This window comes from Desmodus rotundus, chromosome 2, assembly GCF_022682495.2.
Source record: "Desmodus rotundus isolate HL8 chromosome 2, HLdesRot8A.1, whole genome shotgun sequence".
Classification (NCBI taxonomy): domain Eukaryota; kingdom Metazoa; phylum Chordata; class Mammalia; order Chiroptera; family Phyllostomidae; genus Desmodus; species Desmodus rotundus.
In genome coordinates this window covers 172,936,254-172,955,039 of record NC_071388.1, presented here as the reverse complement: position 1 = coordinate 172,955,039, position 18,786 = coordinate 172,936,254, and the positions used below count along the sequence as shown (strand labels likewise).

Genomic DNA, 18,786 nt, shown 5'->3' with positions numbered 1-18,786 from the left:
AATTTGTAATTTTTGGAAAAATGGGATTTATAAGATTTTTGATCCTGTGCAGCTTCTATGTGGAAACTAAAAATATTTCTTAAACTGATTAACTGACTATAATATAGCTCTGTATAACACAGCATAAGCAAAAGGTAGTTAATAAATTTTACATCACCTGCACTCAAAATATGTTGCCAGTACTCCTCCTTTGCTAAGCAAACTACTTCTAAGGACATGACAGCCATCATCCTTCGTTTGTAGCTTTCGCTCTGCAACATTTCTGGTGAGCGTTGAACAGAAAAACACATGTTATGATTTTACAAAAAGAGTGGAGTGATTGCTTCTGTTTCTGTTTGTCTAGGCCAAGTGAAGCCATGAGTTGAGACCACCACCACCATCACCACCACTGCAGAAGTTAAGTTCCCTTTGTGTGTGGGCTTCTGTGAGATGCTGAATATACCACATACAGCCGTGATCTTTGAGGTTTATAATCTGTATAATTAGTATGGGAAATCATAAACCTTTTTATCTTTGGTCTGAATGGTTTAGATCGGATGGTCACATGATTCAACTTCACTTGGGAAATAGCACACCTCAGTGGCTGGAAATCAACTGCTAAATAAAATTTGAGTATGGCTTTTCAAAGATGGAAACTACATTATTGTCAATAAAAATTTAATATCTATTAAGTCAATGTGAGGCTTTATATATTTCCTGAGTATGAAGAAGAATGAACTTAAACTCCAGACATGAGATAATACAAATGCATATGCTTCCAAACAATGTTTATGGTGCAAGAAAAACCACATAGCAGTATCCTTGCCTCATCTCTCTCTCCCAGCTCATAACAAATCTGGCCCTAATTCCTACCTTGGCTAGATCACTCCATGGATCTCTCTTTTAAAATTTAGTTTCCACTCCAAGAGCTAATCCTGAAGACGTAATAAACTCTGGCTATTTTTCTTTTACTCATAGTGGACATGGTCAATGTAAGGGGGAAGAGCTATTCCAGGGCTCAAAGCAAAGAAACAGTGGCCAGATGCTCACTGCTTACCGTGTCTGCATGATCATCGGGACTTCCTGACAATGACTGTAGGAAGCAGTGGCTGTCGGGAAAGTTTTGTGCCATTAAGGTCTTCCTGGTAGGAATACTATTCTATACCGAGGTGAGTGTGCAAATATCTTAGTCTATTAAAAGTAACAGGATTGTCTTCTTAATTCTTCCTAAAAAGACTAAGATATAAAATGATACATATGCACACATATACAAACATTGAAAACACTTCCCAGTATCTCTTGGGGCTGAAAATTGGAGTGTGTTCCCCATACCCAGTGAAAACCAGTTATTCCAACTTCCTGAGTCAATAGATTGGGGCTGAAAGTCATAAAGATATCTTTTCCCATGCTACAATGAGTTGTTGGAAAAATACATTGGTTCTCATCTGTAGTTTGCTGTAGTTTTTTTCGCTTTAGTTTTTATTTTATTAAAGTAGTACATGTTACTAAAAGGCCTGAGCACAATACAGTGGTTCGTTTTGCCACATTCTTCAGCCTTCTGAGCTTCTCTCCCCAGATAGCCTCTTTGGACTCTTTGGACTCTTTCCCTGCACCTTCTGTGATTTACATTTTGCTATATTTCCAAATATTTATACACATTGTTACCTTTTGCTATATAAATTTTAGACATCGTCAATTGACTTCATGTTATGGTAAATGAGAAACTCACTCTTTCAATACTACTCTGCCATTTCCCCTGCTTCCTCTTCCCCATATTTATGTAAATATTTAAATGAATATTCAAGCCCTGACTGGTGTGGCTCAGTTGGTTGGGTGTCATCCTGCAAAGCGAGAGCAAAAGGTTGCCAGTTTGATTCCCAGTCAGGGCACACGCCTGGGTTATAGGTTCGGTTCCCTCTTGGGGCCCGGATGAGAAGCAACCAATTGATGTTTCTCTCTCTCTCTCTCTCTCCCCCCGCTCTCCCCCCCTTCTCTAAAAATAAATAAAATCTTTAAAAAATGAATATTCAGTACTTACGTATGATACTTAAACAGATATTATTCACAGCTAAGCATTATAAGATAGTACAGTTGAGTCTCCTTTCTTTTGTTTTCCTTGGATGTAATAATTTCCTTATTTTATTTCATCTGCTTAGTTTTCTTTGTACCTATTAGTAATTCCTCCCACATTTTCCCTTCTGCCTGGGTACACAGTTTCCATGCTGGGACTTCCCTTTACTGTCATCTTTGAAATTCTGTTTGCTTTTCTCTAGGGCCAGGTTCCCAGTTTCCTGCTGACTGGGGGTAGTCCCCTAATTAGCATCCTTAGGTCTTTCCTCATTAGCCTCCACAGAGAGCACTCCTGACTGGCACTTCGAGTTCTTGAACCTATGGAGGGTTCATGGTGTGAGTCCGAGAGGTTCTCTGTTTTTCCACTGTTGGCCTGGAATGGTTTTACTGGTCAGCTAAATCCTAAGACTTGCCTATCTGTTTCCAATATTTTACTGCAGTTGTATCCTTTCCTGTTTTCTCTTGAATGCTTGTTTGCTGCTGGTGGTGGTGGTGGTATTTTTATTTAATCTTCATGTAATTTTAGTGAGAAGAAGTAAAATTTGATGTGTACATTCAGTTGGCCTAGTAAGTCTTACCCTTATACTATTTCTGGCTAGGTTGTGTAAAAATTTGGACAGAAATCTTGAACAGAATTTCTCACAAAACATTTATCAAAATGTGAAAAAAATGTTACTAAATCTGTCTCTAAAATTAGGAAGTGAGGAATAAATTAGAGGGAATCTTTTCCACTCAAACTTTAATTTCCTCCCCGTTTCCTTCTTTTTTTTTTAAATTTGCTTTTTTGATGGAGAGAAGATGGTTGGACTTTTGAAGAAAATTGGAAAATAAAAATAATTGTATAAACTATCTTCTGTTCGGATTCCTTATCTTTGATTTTAATGTAGAAATAAAACTACTTTTGCACACACAAAAGTAAAGTTTGGTGTTATTTTTATTTCTGGCTTTAACTCAGAAAGTGTTTATTTCATGATTTTTAAATATTTAAAACATGATGCATGTATTAGTGCATTTTATTTCCTCTATTTCAGAGTAAGTATCAATAATTAAACCGAATAATAATCAGAACATTTATTTATAAAGAGATTACGTGCTCTGTACTCACCTACCAAAGTTTTCCAAACTGGGAGTTCAGGGATATTTAACTCTATTATGTACTTGAGAACCTCTGTGTGAAAGGTTAGCACTGATAAATGAATTATATTATTTCCTTTAATATCTGTTTTTCTCCAGTTAGCACCCAGAGAGAATAGGTACTTAATAGTATCCAGTGCTCCTGAAGTGGCAGCAAGTAACAGTGGAGTACACTGATTCCTAAAAATCAAGGAACACATGATAATTGAGCACACATACAATATGTCAAATTTAGTTTTTGTGGAACTATGCAAATTGCTATTGGAGGAAGTAGGAAGTCTGATTTCTCCCATCACCTCTCCTTCTTATGTGTTATTTTTCTGTATGTTCCACATGTAATAGATTTGTTTCCCCTGCCCTAGCTGTCCTCAGTGTTTGTCCTACACTCCTTCCCAAATTATTGGCTTGGCCAAAAAGTTCACATGGTTTTTTTCCATAAAATAGAAGACATACTTTTCATTTTCACCAATAACTCTATTGATTTGGATATTTTGAGTATGTCAGCTATCTCCTGCATAGTATAACATTGATTGTTCTCAATTAATATCTTTACTTGATTGCTATCAACTTCAACTGGTCTCCTTGACCGTGGAGTATAGTCCAGCAAGAAATCTCCAGCACGAAACTTCACAAACTACTTTTGACATGTTCAATCAGTCACAGCATCTCCTGCCTACACTGCATAAATCTTTTTTTGTGTGTTTCAGCTGCATTTTTACCTTTCTTGATATAAGGAAGAATAATATGCCAAAAATGCTTATTTTCTTCCATCTTCAATATTAAAATGGCTACACAAAAATTCACCAGACTTGCTAAGTTTTTTTTTAAGGCACGCTGATATGACAGTGGTCACAATACAATCTAACAAAATTGTTTTGAATGAAGTTAAAGACAGCTAAGCCACTACTACAGCCATCTTATGGGAAAAACCAAACAAACTTTTTGGCCAGCCCAGTAATTACTATGTCTTATAATTTGTTCAAAAGTTGATAATTCACAAAGTTCTTAGACTACCCTATCTCACTGAATCCTTACAACCACTCTATGAGTGAAGGAAAAAACAAGGCAGTTATTATCAGCCCATTTTACAAATGATTAAACTGGGACTCAATTAGAGTTACAACACATTATACTTCAGGCCTGGTCCTCAAATCCCAGCTTCCTCATTGTGGCAGAAACTAACAGTTTTTCTGAAAACTCGCTACCTGCTTTTCAGAGTATAAAGATCTTTTGGTTGGGCACATGGCTCTCCACCAAAATATGACATTCCCGCCTTCTCATAGGTACGGCTGCCAGACTAAATGTGGCCAATCTCATATTAATAAAAGTTATTGACAACAACCTAAAGAGAAGAGGAGAGCACAATTACTTTTCCCCTCTCTTTCTTCTCATGGCTAGAATACAGGCATAATAATGAACGCAGGAGTGGCCAATTAGCACCAGGATATGAAAACCACCTAAGAAGAAGCAACAAGAGGAAGTCTAGGTCCTTTGTATTGTCAAGCCAGTAAGCCAGCCCTCAGCCATGAACCCAGACTTCATAAAAAAGAACTATATGTTTATCTAAATTAAATTAAAAATATTTTGGGGTATCTTCATCATACCAGCTTCAACCATGTCTTAACTAATAGATCTACTGACTAGCAATGTCACCAGAAGCAAACTGGGTTCTTATCTTTGTCTGTAAAAGAATGAAGGTAGAAATCAGCTGACAGTACTGGTCTAAGAGGTGAATAAGGTGCTCGGCAAAGTCTCAGTACATTGTTCCCCTCTCCTCCTCTCACCACACCACAGTGCCACAACTATTACTTTTTAAAATCCTTATATCTATGCCTTTATCTCTTCGTGAAACCTCTTTCTCTTGCATCCTGTTCCTGAACTCTCACCTCTATCCAGCTGACCCCAAGCCTCTCTTCTGTTCCTTTTTTCTTGGCACTGGGGAAACTCTTGCCCTTTATGACTGACCATCTCTTTACTTTCTCCCTTTTCTACTTTAACAAGACTGTTTTCCTCCTTTCTTTCTCATATTCCATGGTAGGAATAAAGATTACTGTTACTTCTAACATCATCACTCTGACTTGCCTCATTTGAAAAATATGCTATCACCTTACAGTACCCTATCTAGTTCCATATTGCCACTGTCCCATATTGCTCAAGTGAGTCCTTCTCCACATCCTAGCTCATGCATTGCCTCAGCCGCATGCCCCCTCCTATTGTCAGGGACTTCAGCATCCATGCTAATCACCGTCTGTGTTCCAATCTCGCAGTTCCTTGTCATCCCTTTTTTTGTGTTCCATATTCAAATGCACATCCAGCGCAGCCACTCCTCTTTAGCTCCACGGAGGAGATCTCAACCTCTGTAATCATCCTCTACTAATCCGTTGCTTCTTCCTTATGTTCTACCTCTGATATCCAATTGTTTAACCTTTTATAATCCACCCAGTCTCGTAGCCTCCTGGTACCCAAAGACACGCTGTCCAAACTATGACAGAACCAGGATCTGAACTCAGGTTTCCACATTCCATGGCTCTTTCCAGAATCTATTAGTTAGACAATCTATTAGCCAGAGATCCTGGTTTCCTGAAAGCTTTCTCCATACACATTTCTGCCCCAACCTAGAGGGAGGATTAATTTCTCCACTGAATAATAATGGACAGGTTATTTGAAGACCCAGAAATATCTGAATGAAACCATGCCTAAATCATGTTCAGAGATTCAAAACAATAACCTGGTTTTATGAGTTCTAGCCAAGAGAGTACCATCAGAAGTTATACTTCCACCCTAAAAGGGATCCTCAGCAAAACTGTTTGGGCTGTTTCTCTAGTTCAAAGTAAATGACTTTACTTCTTTTTAATGTGTTCTTCTTCTGGATACCACTAAATATGTCTCCTGTTATCTAAGGTCTACCTGTTTTGTTCTGGAGCCTTTGGACTGCATTCTGATTCTATAGGTTCCAATTTAGGAGAACCGTCTCCTCCCCTGTCTCAGGGTTCTTCCGGGGCACTAAGTAGTAAGCCTGACAAACCAGACTGTGGAACCATACCATTGGGAGAAGGCTCGGAAAAACTTGCTAGGGCTTACTCTCCGCCCCCTGCCCCTTATTTCTTTGGAAGTTCATGTGACCTAGATCTGGCCAATGAGAGATAACTAAGTCTCCTAAGTGGGCATTTTGGGGAAACTATTACAATCCTGAAGGATGGGCTTCAGCTGGCATATGCCTTTCCCTTTTGTCTGTCCACTTCTTTCCTGCATGGAAAGCACAATCACACCATGAAGTATGAGATCAAAGGCCCACGTCCAGGATGGCAAAGTGGAAAGAAGAGCCCAGACCCCTGATGGCCTTGGAGGGGTCCTGTCCCAGCCCTGGACAGCCAGCCTCCAAACGGTTCAACCACTGTTTGCTAGGGCTTACTCTTTATTCTTCCAGACAACATGCAGAGGTTAATAGAAAAGCTGTCTGTATCAATTCTAAAGATAAATGGTAGGAGAAGAAGATAGTGACCAGAAAGGATGGCAGAAGCCTTACATAGCCATTCAAATCAGCCATACCAACCATTTCTTTTAGTGTCGGTGTTTGGGGCAAGCTATGGGAGCAGAAAAGTATATTTTTACAAATGCTTAATAACTTACTCAGCTGTTGCCTCAGCTTCTAGCAAACTAGGATCTTTCCTACAGAGAATGATGATGATGCAGATATTGTCATAGAAAGCGGCAAAGTGAATGGGCATCCAGCCTTTTTTTTCAGAAAGCGTGTAATCAGCTTTGAAACAAAGTAAACAGATGGTTGTTTCTAATGAGCAAGACTGTGCGGCCAGGTGTAGCGGTGTTGGACCTAAAATCAATGGACAATTCCTTCAGTGGTCAAAGATCTAACATTTCTACAAAACATGCCTTTTTGATATCTCTCTACAGAGTTTAGTATTGTGTGATACAGAAGCTCCAAGTTAAGCACTAAAAGGATTAATGTAGGCAATTCTGTATTTCTTTATTTAACTCAGGATATTTAACCATTAAAAATGAATACTTCTTTATAAATTAAGAATAAATAACACTGAAAATATTAAATAACTGAAAAATTAAGTCAATGTGTTAAACAATGTTGTGATAAAATAAGCTGTTTCTTTTTAAAATTATTTTCCATTTAATTCAAATATTTTGCACAAGAGATAAGATCCTTTTAAATTTTTTTTTTAAACTCACTCAAAATATCATTAAATCCAGTGGGCATTTTTCAATTCTCATCTTACTGACCTCTTACCAGGAAATCGACCACATCTGCCTCTTTAAAATCGTTTCTTTCCTTAGCTTTTGTGATATCATACCATCCTATTTTCTTCTTCCTCTCCGGCTGGTCCTTTGCAGTCTCCTTTGGTATTTTCTCATTGTCCCTCTAAATGAGTTTTAATCTCTGTCTTGGTCCTTTTTTATCTTCTCAGTGGCTTCCCTTACCACCTACAAGTTGATGACTCCCAGGATTGTCTCTGGATCAGTTTCTTTTCCCAGCTCCAGATCTGTGTCTCCAACATCTGACTAGGCATCTCCACACACCACCTCAAATTCAACACATTCAAAATCGAACTCCTATCTTTCCCTCCAAACCTGGTCCTGTTTCACTGCTCCCTAAGTTAGTGAAGGATATCACTCAGCCATCCAGTTTTACAAACCGGAAACCGGAAAGACTCCTTGGCACCTCCCTTTCATTTCATCTCCATGACCAGTCCATCACCAATTCTAAATCTCTGCAGAACCTGTCTTCACTGCTACCACCACCCTACTCCGAGCCATAATCACCTCTCGGAGGATATCCCCATCTTCTTCTTGCCCTTCCCCAGTCCATTTTTTTCCTCAAAATGTAAATGTGATCTTTTTATCCCCTTGTTTAAAACTCTTCAGTGGCTTTCAAGGCCATTTGAACATAAATATAGGAAAGAAAATCCACTGGATTCAACCTAACCTGAACCACCAGCTAGCTTCTACCCTCCAAAAAGCCTACAACTTACATACCTTGTTATCTTCATTTGTGTCTTTTTGTAGCTCCTCCAATGTAAGGTGACCGACCACACATCCCAGGTGCCCAGGAAAATATTACTCTATGACTGTTGCCCAAGAGCAATGTTTAATAGTGCCCCTTCCCTTATCAAGTCTTCCTCATTTTGATGATGAATTATCCAGTCACCCTGGCTTATTCCTGCTTTCTGAAAGCTTCCTTCTCTCAAACAACACTTCCCTGACCAGGGTCTAGCTAACTCCTTCATTTCTCTGAAAAAGCACTGTTTTTCTTCCGACTCAAAAACTTCCAACCACCTTTGCCTGCCTTAGTAGTCTGAGCTTTATATCATAGACTTGATAATCTGTAACACCTGAAACAAGTGTATTTAAAGCTACTTGCTTTGTTTCTGGTTTAGCGCATAAGGAACTTAAAAGTCATCCTCCATTCTCACCTCAGTAAAGAGCTGAGCAAACTGGAAAATCAACAATTCTTCTCAGATCTCTTAGAGAAATGAGGTCACAGGGTAAAAATGCTGCTCCCAAAATGGGAGAGCTAGACAGGCCAATTCTGAGCATCACAACTTCCTGGAGCAGGAACCCAAGAGCAGAAACCTGCACGGGAACCAGTGCTGGGATGCACGTTGCTGGCGGCTCAGCGTGGACGAATCTGAGAGTTAAAAACTCCAAAGGACCAAGTCAGAGGGAGCCCTACATTTGACTTAGTTTTACCTTCAGGTCCTCACAGTGAATATCAGAGGGGGAAAAAAACAAAACAAAACATCTGCTTCCAGCAGCGGGAAGGGAAAGGAATTGTTCTGAAACACACCACAGCATCCTGTCTTCCTTAACAAGGCCTGCCTGCAGGAGAAACCTTTTACCAGGGCCTAAACTGCTGGGTTATCAGAAACTTACTGATCTTGCGGAAGGAAATACCCAATCCAGCCCCCTCTAGCCACCCTGACCCACCTTAGGCTGGGGAGAGCACTGACAAGGGCATGTGCAGTTCACAGTCCAGGAACACAGGCTCCCCAAAAGACTGAGACCTAACGATAGGACTTAGAGCATATGGGTTCATTTCAACCAAAGGGAAGGCAGCCGGCTGCTCTCAGCAGGAGAAGCATATCAGAGTGACCTGAAGAATTTGTTTTTAAAACCACAGCAACCTCCCCTCTCACCGTCTCTCTCTCTCCTCTCTACCACTCTCCAAAAACCATTTCAGCACAACCAAGGGGCAGGAGCTATATCCCTGTAAACCCCCTCTTACTACTCTTAAGTATGCTTAATAGAAACACAGAATCTTGGACCCCACCCAGGCCCTCTAAATCAGATTCTGCATTTTAATACGGTTCCTGGCTGATTCCTATGAACTTGGAACTTTATCCCAGAACCTCCCAACACACATATGTGCAATGTCTGATGACATTTTTGTTTGTTACAGCTGGGGGGGAGGTTGTTACTGGCATTTAGTGGGTAGAGGCCAGGGATACTACTAAATATTCTATAGTGAGCAGAACAGCCTCCCACAACAAAGGGTTTCCCAGCCCACAGCATCAGCAGGGGTTAGGATGGGAAACACTGTCCAAAGTCATGCTGGAATCAGGGAAGCTCTGGCAGGGCCCATGTAGTCAGAAGAAACCATTCTCTGGTTGAGAACCCTGGTCTAGGGAATAAATATTCTCTTGGGGCCCGAAAGGCACATTTACCTCCCTTTTCCCTGAACTCCTCTAGTACATCAGTGTATATTAATTATGCCAGTAAGTGTCAAATGCTGCCCTGCATTCATCCACGCATGCACTCATTCAACAACTATTTCCTGAGTTCCTGCTAATGCCAGGCTTTCTTCTGGGCACTAGGACACCACTGCAAAGTAAACCAAATCCTTGCCCTGTATGGAGTTGACATTCACATGAGGGAGACACACTAAACAAACAAGGACTATTATACAGGGTAGCCATAAAATGATTCTTATTTTTAATCATTTTTTATTGTTATTCTATTACGGTTGTCCCAATTTTTACCCCTTTGCCAGGAAGCACAGTGTTGTTACTCAACTGCAAATTCCTACAGAGTAGGTGGGCCAGATGAGCTTTCTTTCTCCACTGCAGCCCCCCCATCTCCCCTTACCACCCACCCCACGCTACTTATTCTCTGCGAGAGGTTCCCCTCTGCGGTCACCATGGCAGGCTAGCTGTGTTCCTCCACCAATGCAAGGTGGCTGGTTTGAATAACTACCACCTTCCCCTTACAAAAGTCAGGTCTTTGTAAATGGTTTCTTTAAAAAATGAACCTTCATTGAATTACCTAATACAGAGTATGAAGATATATATAGGTATAGATATATACATATCTATCTCTCTATATATACACACACACCTTTAAATTTTTTGTTTTCTCCATATCTAATGCTTAACTCAAGTCTCCCCTCTGTCAGCAGACTCATCCCTCAGACCTCACAGACTGTCTCTGTCACTAGATGGCAGCATATCTAAAAAAATAACTGGTTTTTGTTTGTTTAAGGGATCAAAACCACATTTGGGTCTGATTTTATAAAAATAAGTAAAGGTGATGGCAAATTTCACAGTTAAAAAATGAAAAAAAACACACTTAAGAGGAATATGAATAAGTAACCACGAGTAGAAAAAGTTTATACTTCAACACATATACAAAACATTATCATGTGACATTCTCATGAGACAGAGTATTGTGGAGATTATACACGATAAGAAAAATTATAATATGTGCAATAATGCTTTAAAATGCACCAAATATGTAACTTTTGTCTTACCATTTCTTTCTTTTTTCACGTCCATTTTTGATGACTCTGATTTAAAAGGAAATACACATCAAAATATGATTATTAATATATAGCAGCTTCCTAAATTAGTCAAAATAGGCTCACGAATAAGAACAAGTAAGGCTATGTGTAGACACAGATCACATGGAACAGGGTTGGGGGTAGCTTTTGGTCAAGCCACCTGGGCATATTGTACACACCTGACATCACGTCAGAGAGACCCGGAAACACTGCCTCTAAGTGGCTGCTCAACACCCACAGGTGAGGCGGTGTTGTGTTGGTTTGGTAATGATAGACATTGCCAGTAGAGTTAAACCTTTTCTGTACTTCAATATCTATCCAATTCTCTCAGCCAATGGAAAGTCAAGTAGTCATAGGGTGGATGAGAGACTAATGTATCAGAGATTTTCTTCACACCAAAAAGAGCTTAAAATAGAACACATTTTAAAATAATAGCTACCCACTGCATTTAAATTTTACTGGATTTGTGCTCTATTTTAACTAAGTTCACTCTGTATTGAATGTTTTAATCAAGTAATAGAAGCATCTTACTATCAAAACAGTTTAATTATAGTGATAGAGTACAGAATTTATTAGTAGTCAAAAGGATTAAAGCAGAACATTTCATTTTGATGAGTGAAAACTTAACACAGTGTGTTAAGATAGCTAGTTAAAATAAAAAGCATCATTTTCTTTCATTGCCAGTATTGTTGCATCACCCATTCCTGACACTTTGTCTCTGTTTCTCCCTTCAGTTATGGAGGACCTCCACTCTCACTTTCAATTGTATTATTTTTGTACTGGTTAAATATGTTCCAAAGAATATATACACATGTAGGTGTAGCTAATAACCAGGAGAATTTGCTTTTCAAAGTTTAAATGGGGGCAGCCCTAAAGAGGTCACTAATCCTAAAACTGATTATTATAGAGGACATTTTTGTTATAAATATAATTTAAGTTTATGTAGTGTGAAGAAACTTATCTCTTGGCTGAGACCTCTGGGATAGAAATGGATATTCTGTTAAGATCTCTATTTATCTCCCTTGTCCCTGAATTTCTAGAGTAAATCACTGCCCTTCAGGGAGCTTATACTCAAGTGACAGAGACACAATAAACAAATAAGACAAGGAAGCAATAAGTGATACTTAGAAAACCAAAAGGAGCCCCTCTGAGATAAATGAAACAAAACCCTCAACTTTGTTCTAGGTACCAGCACCAAATTTTAGCCTTGTCTAAAATTGACATGCATTCTTAATGCTGAATAGGGGTAAGGAAAAGAAAAACATTTTAAGACTTTTTAAAAGATTTAAAAACTTGACATTACCTTGGCTCAACATAATAAAGCGCCTCTGGTTGACGTTGAAGTTCGCGTAGCACAGTTGGCATACGATGGAAACTCTGTTGTGCAGAGCAGCGTGGTGGAAAATAGCATAACCGGCCTCATCCGAAACATTGATGGTTGAGCTTGAGGTTTTACGGCTAAACGTGTGGAAAACAGCAGATAGTCCTCTTTCAACAGCAGACTTCATACCAAATGGGATACTCTAAAATTATTAAGAAGGCCAGAATTAGTTTTTTTCAAAATACGGCTTAAATTTCATTTATGGAAAAAAGAAAGGACAGTGAAATATATGGATATAATCACATGATTGGTTCTCAGTTTCTATAGAACTTTCACGTGGTCCTTGTGGAAAGTGTCTCACTCAGCAATGAGAAACATTGATTTGTTGTACCTTGTGTCCATGCATTCATTAGTTGTTTCTTATATGTGCCTTAACCAGGAATTGAACCTGCAACCTTAGCATATCAGGACAATGCTCCAACTAACTCAGCTACCTGGTCAGTGCCCCAACTACTTAATATTTTAAAGTTAAACTAACAGGTTATTAAATTTTTTAAATGTAGAGAAATTAAAACAAATAAATGGTAAGTAAATGCCAGTGTATTCTTTGAAATTGATGAGCTCACCATTTAAAAATCAGTTCCAGAAGCTATAAATCAAGGCTTGTTGAAGCAGACGCAGAGATTTATTTCAGGATGTTAGGTTTGCTCTTTAGGTTTAGTTCCCAGGACTGAATCTGGCCTCTCCCATTTGTGAGCTATGTGATTTGGGGAAGAGCCTTAACTCGCTGCACTTCAAATTTCTCATTTGTACAATAGGAATAATGACAATACTAGTAGTACCTTGAAAGAGTCTGATGAAAAGATTTATAGTAGAGCCTGACATACAAACTTAGCACTAAATAAATATTAGCCATTATTAAAATCAATCACAATCCAGCTTATTAACAGGTTGTTTTGTAACCCTGCCATAAATTTATAATCCAGAATTGTATGGATCTCAGTTGCTAAAATGTGGAAATTTTATTTCATATTGAATACTTTATTTAATCTATTATTTATCCCAAAGATAAAAATTTGAGACATATGCTTATGATATATAACTTCTTACACAAAATTATGTGGTAATTACTGAAGTACCTTGCATTTCATAGCTTTCTTGAAACCAAATTTTTTCTTAAATTGTTCATGTAATTGCGCATCTGTCAGTGGAAGTCTTTTTGGTCTTAGATTGTTCACTATTTCATTTATGGCTCCCCACCACTGTGTCTTATATAGTTGCTGATAGAAAGTTTCAAGTTCAAAATAAATCACATAATAGCTGTAAAAAAATTTTTAAAAAGATAAGTTTTTCTGATTTTGAAGTTATTTGCTACTTTTTTATATGCTGGTAAACATTATTTTTAAATAACAATTAAATATAAAAATGTATTTTAAATTGCACTTGATTGTAAATATTTTAATAACATGGTTATCAATTGTTACAATACAAGTCTTTCTATAACAAGTGTCTTTGCCGTATTGGCCCTTCTAATTGACTCTGTCCTTCCCACGCCACTGGGGGCTTTGCAAAATCACTGGAAGCCCTAATGCTTGCTGGAAGGAATTCTAGGCTTACCTTCCAACCATCTGCTTACTCTCTCTCCTTTTACAAATTTATATATTAACCCTTTTAATCTAATTATTCTTCCCTTTGCTGTCTCAAGAGTCTACTTTGAGTCTGACTTGGAATGATGATTGGGTAATGGCTGCTTGACTTTTACTCACCGCAGTAGCAGACAATAGCAGAGAAGCCCCCAACCCACCAGGTCCTTGAGGCATAGGCAGACAATAGCCCTAGCCCCCTATCAATCTGGAATGGAAAATTAACAAGATTTTGAGTGACTCTGTTCTCTGGGATTGCTTATTATCCCAGGTGAAAGAAAATGATGGCCTTGCTCTACTTCTGCCCATGAGATACATTTTCCCATCCCGAGATTTCAGTGGTGAGCGCCTCTGCCAGTGGGAAGCCGCTTACTTAACAGTAAGTAAGAGTTACTGCTGGGTTTCTGCTTCAAATGCAAGTATTTACTGCTGCAAATACAGTATTTTTGACAGCGGTCAACCCTTTCCTATGGCCGTTCGCTTTACTGCTTGGTGACTGTCAGTTCTCGGAAGGGTGCGGAGGAGTTTGTTCCATGGTGCACATTGTTAGGGAAGTGAGTCGGTAGCTGCCTGTGCTAGGAAAGCTGGGCCTCACGGGTCAGTTAAAGGAAGGTCTTAGGGAAACACTCTGTCACGAACTGTCACGAACTAGTCAAATATCCTCTTCCTTGACCTTTAGTTCAATCCCAGTTTTCTGAATTTTGTAGACTTCTGCACAGGTGGAGGAATGTCTGAGGACCTGTTCATATTTATTTGAGCTTGTCATTCTTCTTATCGACCATCCTCTCCAACGAAAGGAAACTAGACCACAAGAAGCTAAAGGCTGTCTTCGCCCACACCTTGCAAATACGCTGCCCAGGCTGGTGGTGGTACTTGTCACTTTATCTGGGGGTCCCAACTTACAGAGGTTCCACCTTCATCAACAGAGACTTGCCTGACTCCAGCCTCTGACATCAAGGAGTGGTATTCTCAATCCTACTCACAAGGCTTTCAAACCACAGTGGTGATAAACTCTAGAACATTAAGGAGCTGTATGGATCAGACTGTGTTAATTATAATTAGCATCTCTGAGGACTATTACACAGAATGTATCAAAGTGCAGGAAGTAATAAATATAACATTGAATACTTTGCTGAGCTTGTGAGTCATTCATGGGGGTCATTATTGTTCTAAGCTCTCCATCTTAGCTTTTAAGTTAGCCTTTGAATTTTGACACTTTCCAGTTTCCTGCTTCAACAAGTGGTGGCTGCTGTGAATAATTACTGAAAGCGCCTTACCTTTTCCCATTCAGTTCCATGACTGGTATTGAGTAGTGTTCCTTGTATCCCGAATCTTCTACAAATGTATTAGCAGCACAATCCTTTATTTTTTCTAAATTGTTCTAAAATATAATGTTAATGTTAGTAAAAACATATCTTCAAACAAATTACACAATTATGATGTCTTTTGCATAAAATTTTATAAATGTAAATGACAATTTTTAAAAATATACTATCCCTCCCAGACCCTAATAATAACTGCATATATCAGATCTATACTTTGAGAATGAAGAAAAAAATGCAAAAGAAAAGAAACATAGAAGAGGTTGAAAAGCAATGACAACTGAAATGTATAATGTTTATACGACATTCCAGATGAAGAATGATTATTCCCAAACTCTAGAGAATCTCTGTTACAATACTAATCTTTGAGGAAGATAGAACACGTAGTGATGGTCAGGGATTTCTACTACACTTTTTGGTTAACTATTTGAGGGCACTTAATTCATGTGTGTAACATAACTTATGAAAAAAATAGTGAGTTGGGAAGGTAATCATTTGGAGAGCTGCCTAGCGTCTGTACCAACAGAGACTTTTTCTGAATGGAAAATAGCATAAAAGAGGTGTGACATGACAAACCGTTTCACGAACAAAAATAATTTAAACCTTAAAATCTTCCAAAGCATTCTCAATTGAAGAGGTGGTGATATCAAATTCAATTCCTCCATGAACATGAAAATACTGATCCTCTGTGTAGTGAAAATTCTGGCATTTAAAATCTTGCCCGTAAATAAATGGAGGCAATTCTCTCTCTGTCTTGACCTTGTCATCTCCAAAAATGAAAACAAACTTTTATTGAAACAATGAAAAGCAGCATATAAACAATCATATTTTGGAAGTCTAGATTCTCATTTATGTAAACAAAGTGAAAAATCTACACGAAGCGAAAACTTTGGCAATTGTAGTCTACAAAATTATTTATGCCCTTAGTGTATATTTTAAATATTAGACTATATTTATGTCATATACTTTAGGCATTTTCTGTAGTTTTATTGTACAGATATTCCAAAAGAATAGTCAAAACATTATTCTACTTAATGATTTCTATGTGTGAGCTCAAAAGTCAGATCTTACCTCCAAATATCAGTAAAGATTTGAAACCTTGTTCCTTAGAGAAACTTTGGTTAAGTAAACAAAAATTTACCTGAGTTAGTTTAGCTGAAAGGCGACATTAAAAAGAAGTAAAGGGGTATCTCTCACATTATAAAAATAACCAGCCCACTTTCCTGGAAAGTAATAAAGCCACACATAAAACATTTAATTTAAAAAATATAATTTTCTAAAGTCTCAGTAAGGATTAGTTTTTTTCAATACTTTGAGTTAGTAGAATATGGTTTCATCAATATAAAGTAAACAATGTATTTTGAAAAATGTAAAAGGCACATACAGAAAAGCACAAAGAATAGTATTACACAGAAATCTCACCACCTGGAATTAACTCTTAACATATTTGGCTTTAATAATCTAAGTACCGAAACACTACGGACACAGCTAACACCTCTTTAAGCAAGGCCCTCGTAGTTCCACACACGCACCACCTCTTTGCCCCTCCCCAGGGGAGTATTGTCACGAACCCGTTTCTAAACAGTTCACAGATGTGGATAATCTTTACCATTTGAATGCTCGTGACACAAATTTTCATCGCGCGACTTGCAAAATTTCTACCGCAAATTTGTCATCTGAACAGAAAGCCCACACACTCGCGTCCCAGTGCAGAGACGTCAATGGTGCTGTTCTGGGCGGGTGCAACAGTTCGCACTGCGGCCTGCCGGGTGCCACGTGCGCGCGGTCCTGTTTCAGCCCTCTGCTCCCTTACACTGGTCTGTCGTTAATTACAGAGCCATGTATCAAACATTTGAAACAGGTTCTCATCTCTTTTTCTGAAAAGTGAGACTATTCATGATCTTTTAGTGGTTTATATTAATTTCTGAATCAATTTATAAACTTACGTGAAAAACATGGTAGGGATTTTGCGAAGAAGTGCACACTGACTTTATAATTTGGGTAAAATATGATATATCCACAGTGGTGTCCCATCACAAACATAGTGTATTTCCCAATTTCTCAGAATTTGTTTTAAGACTTTCAATAGCTCTTATAATTGTTTTATATACCACTTGTATACCAATTTTATATACCAAGCACTATGTGCAAATACCAAGTACATTCAATTACTTTGGAGACATTACATCTTGTTTTTTCTTTCTAACAGGCAACAGCTAGGTTACAGGCCTGGACTCACATACCAGAACAAAATTAAATTTAAATATAAACTTAATATATATCTATATTTTATGCTTGACTTTTGGTGGTACCTGAAAAAGGCTGAAGCAGACTACTTAAGTGTGGAACTTTCATTTTCTTTTTTAAACTCAGTAGAAAAGGAATCAGAAAACATATTAACTTTAGGTATCCTATCCCTCTTCTGATCTCTTTTTTCTTCTCAAAGTGTTTTTGAATAACCTTTTTTTGAAGGTATAACCTTTGCTGTAGTCTCTGGTAGGTACAAATATCAAGACAATCCTGACTACACTTTATAGCATTAGTAAGCCAATAGGCTGTTTCAAAAATAAAAACATTTTCACACTGTTGAACTTCTGTGGTACTGAATGTCAGCTTTAGCATAATATTTTCGGCATGTTTCATAAACACAGCTTTTTCCTCAGGGCAATTGGGGTTATATGTTGGGTCTTCATTCATGTCTTCATCATAGATTACATTAAAGTCTGGATCCTCTGTAATATCAATCAAACCTTCAGGATGAAAAAGAAAAATGTTAGGTCGTGAAAACTTCGTGCTTAGCTTCTAGATAAATACAGCAGATTAAACCCAGGGTTTCATCTTGAAATCCGACTAACATGACAGTAAAGGGGTAATAAAATGCCAGTAAAATTGTTAAAGGTGAAAAACAGACAGATGAGTGGGAACTAAGCAGAGTAAAGAAAGACAGAAATCTGTAGGATTAAAAATGGTAGATTTCCATTCTCCTTAAAGGAAAAGAAACACAATACTATAGAAACAATGATGTAAGTTCCAGCTTTAAATAGGGGAAAATATGGAAGAATAAGAAAGTGTTATCTTCCTTTAGACAAGAAATCAGTGTCTCACTTGGGCTAATAGTGTAATTTGCTTTTCAAGCACTGTATTACATATTTCTTGTTTTTGCTGATAACAGGGGATACACATATGCAATCAATAGCTTTCCTGCTTAACCGCGATAAATCAAATAAAAATTAAAACTTGATTTTACTCAATTATAAATGACAAATTTCCTATTACATTTTCTTTCCATTTATGAAGAAATTAAGTAATGTTTATCAGTAATGTTTTTTTATAATTGCATTTATGAAAGGATTCAGAAGTGTTACAAAAGAGTCACAGGGATGTAAAGTACAGCATAGGGAATATAGTTAATATTATTGTAATAACTATGTATGATGTCAGAGGGGTATTGAAAATATAGGGGGAACACTTTGTAAAGTATACGATTGTCTAACCACTATGCTGTACACCAGA

At 38.0% G+C, this 18,786-nt stretch overlaps 1 protein-coding gene across 1 annotated transcript in view; it reads right to left on the bottom strand.

Annotated features, from left to right (window-relative positions):
* ANKAR (ankyrin and armadillo repeat containing) overlaps positions 1-18,786 on the bottom strand; it is a 64,234-nt gene that overhangs the window by 28,618 nt on the left and 16,830 nt on the right. The window contains exons 3-10 of the mRNA XM_024563781.4: positions 17,586-18,023; positions 15,877-16,040; positions 15,229-15,332; positions 13,448-13,628; positions 12,291-12,510; positions 6,814-7,015; positions 3,155-3,363; positions 158-262 (exon numbers count right to left, since the gene is read on the bottom strand). Coding sequence (XP_024419549.2) covers positions 158-262; positions 3,155-3,363; positions 6,814-7,015; positions 12,291-12,510; positions 13,448-13,628; positions 15,229-15,332; positions 15,877-16,040; positions 17,586-18,023 — 1,623 coding nt within the window. The remainder of the gene's footprint in view (positions 1-157; positions 263-3,154; positions 3,364-6,813; positions 7,016-12,290; positions 12,511-13,447; positions 13,629-15,228; positions 15,333-15,876; positions 16,041-17,585; positions 18,024-18,786) is intronic.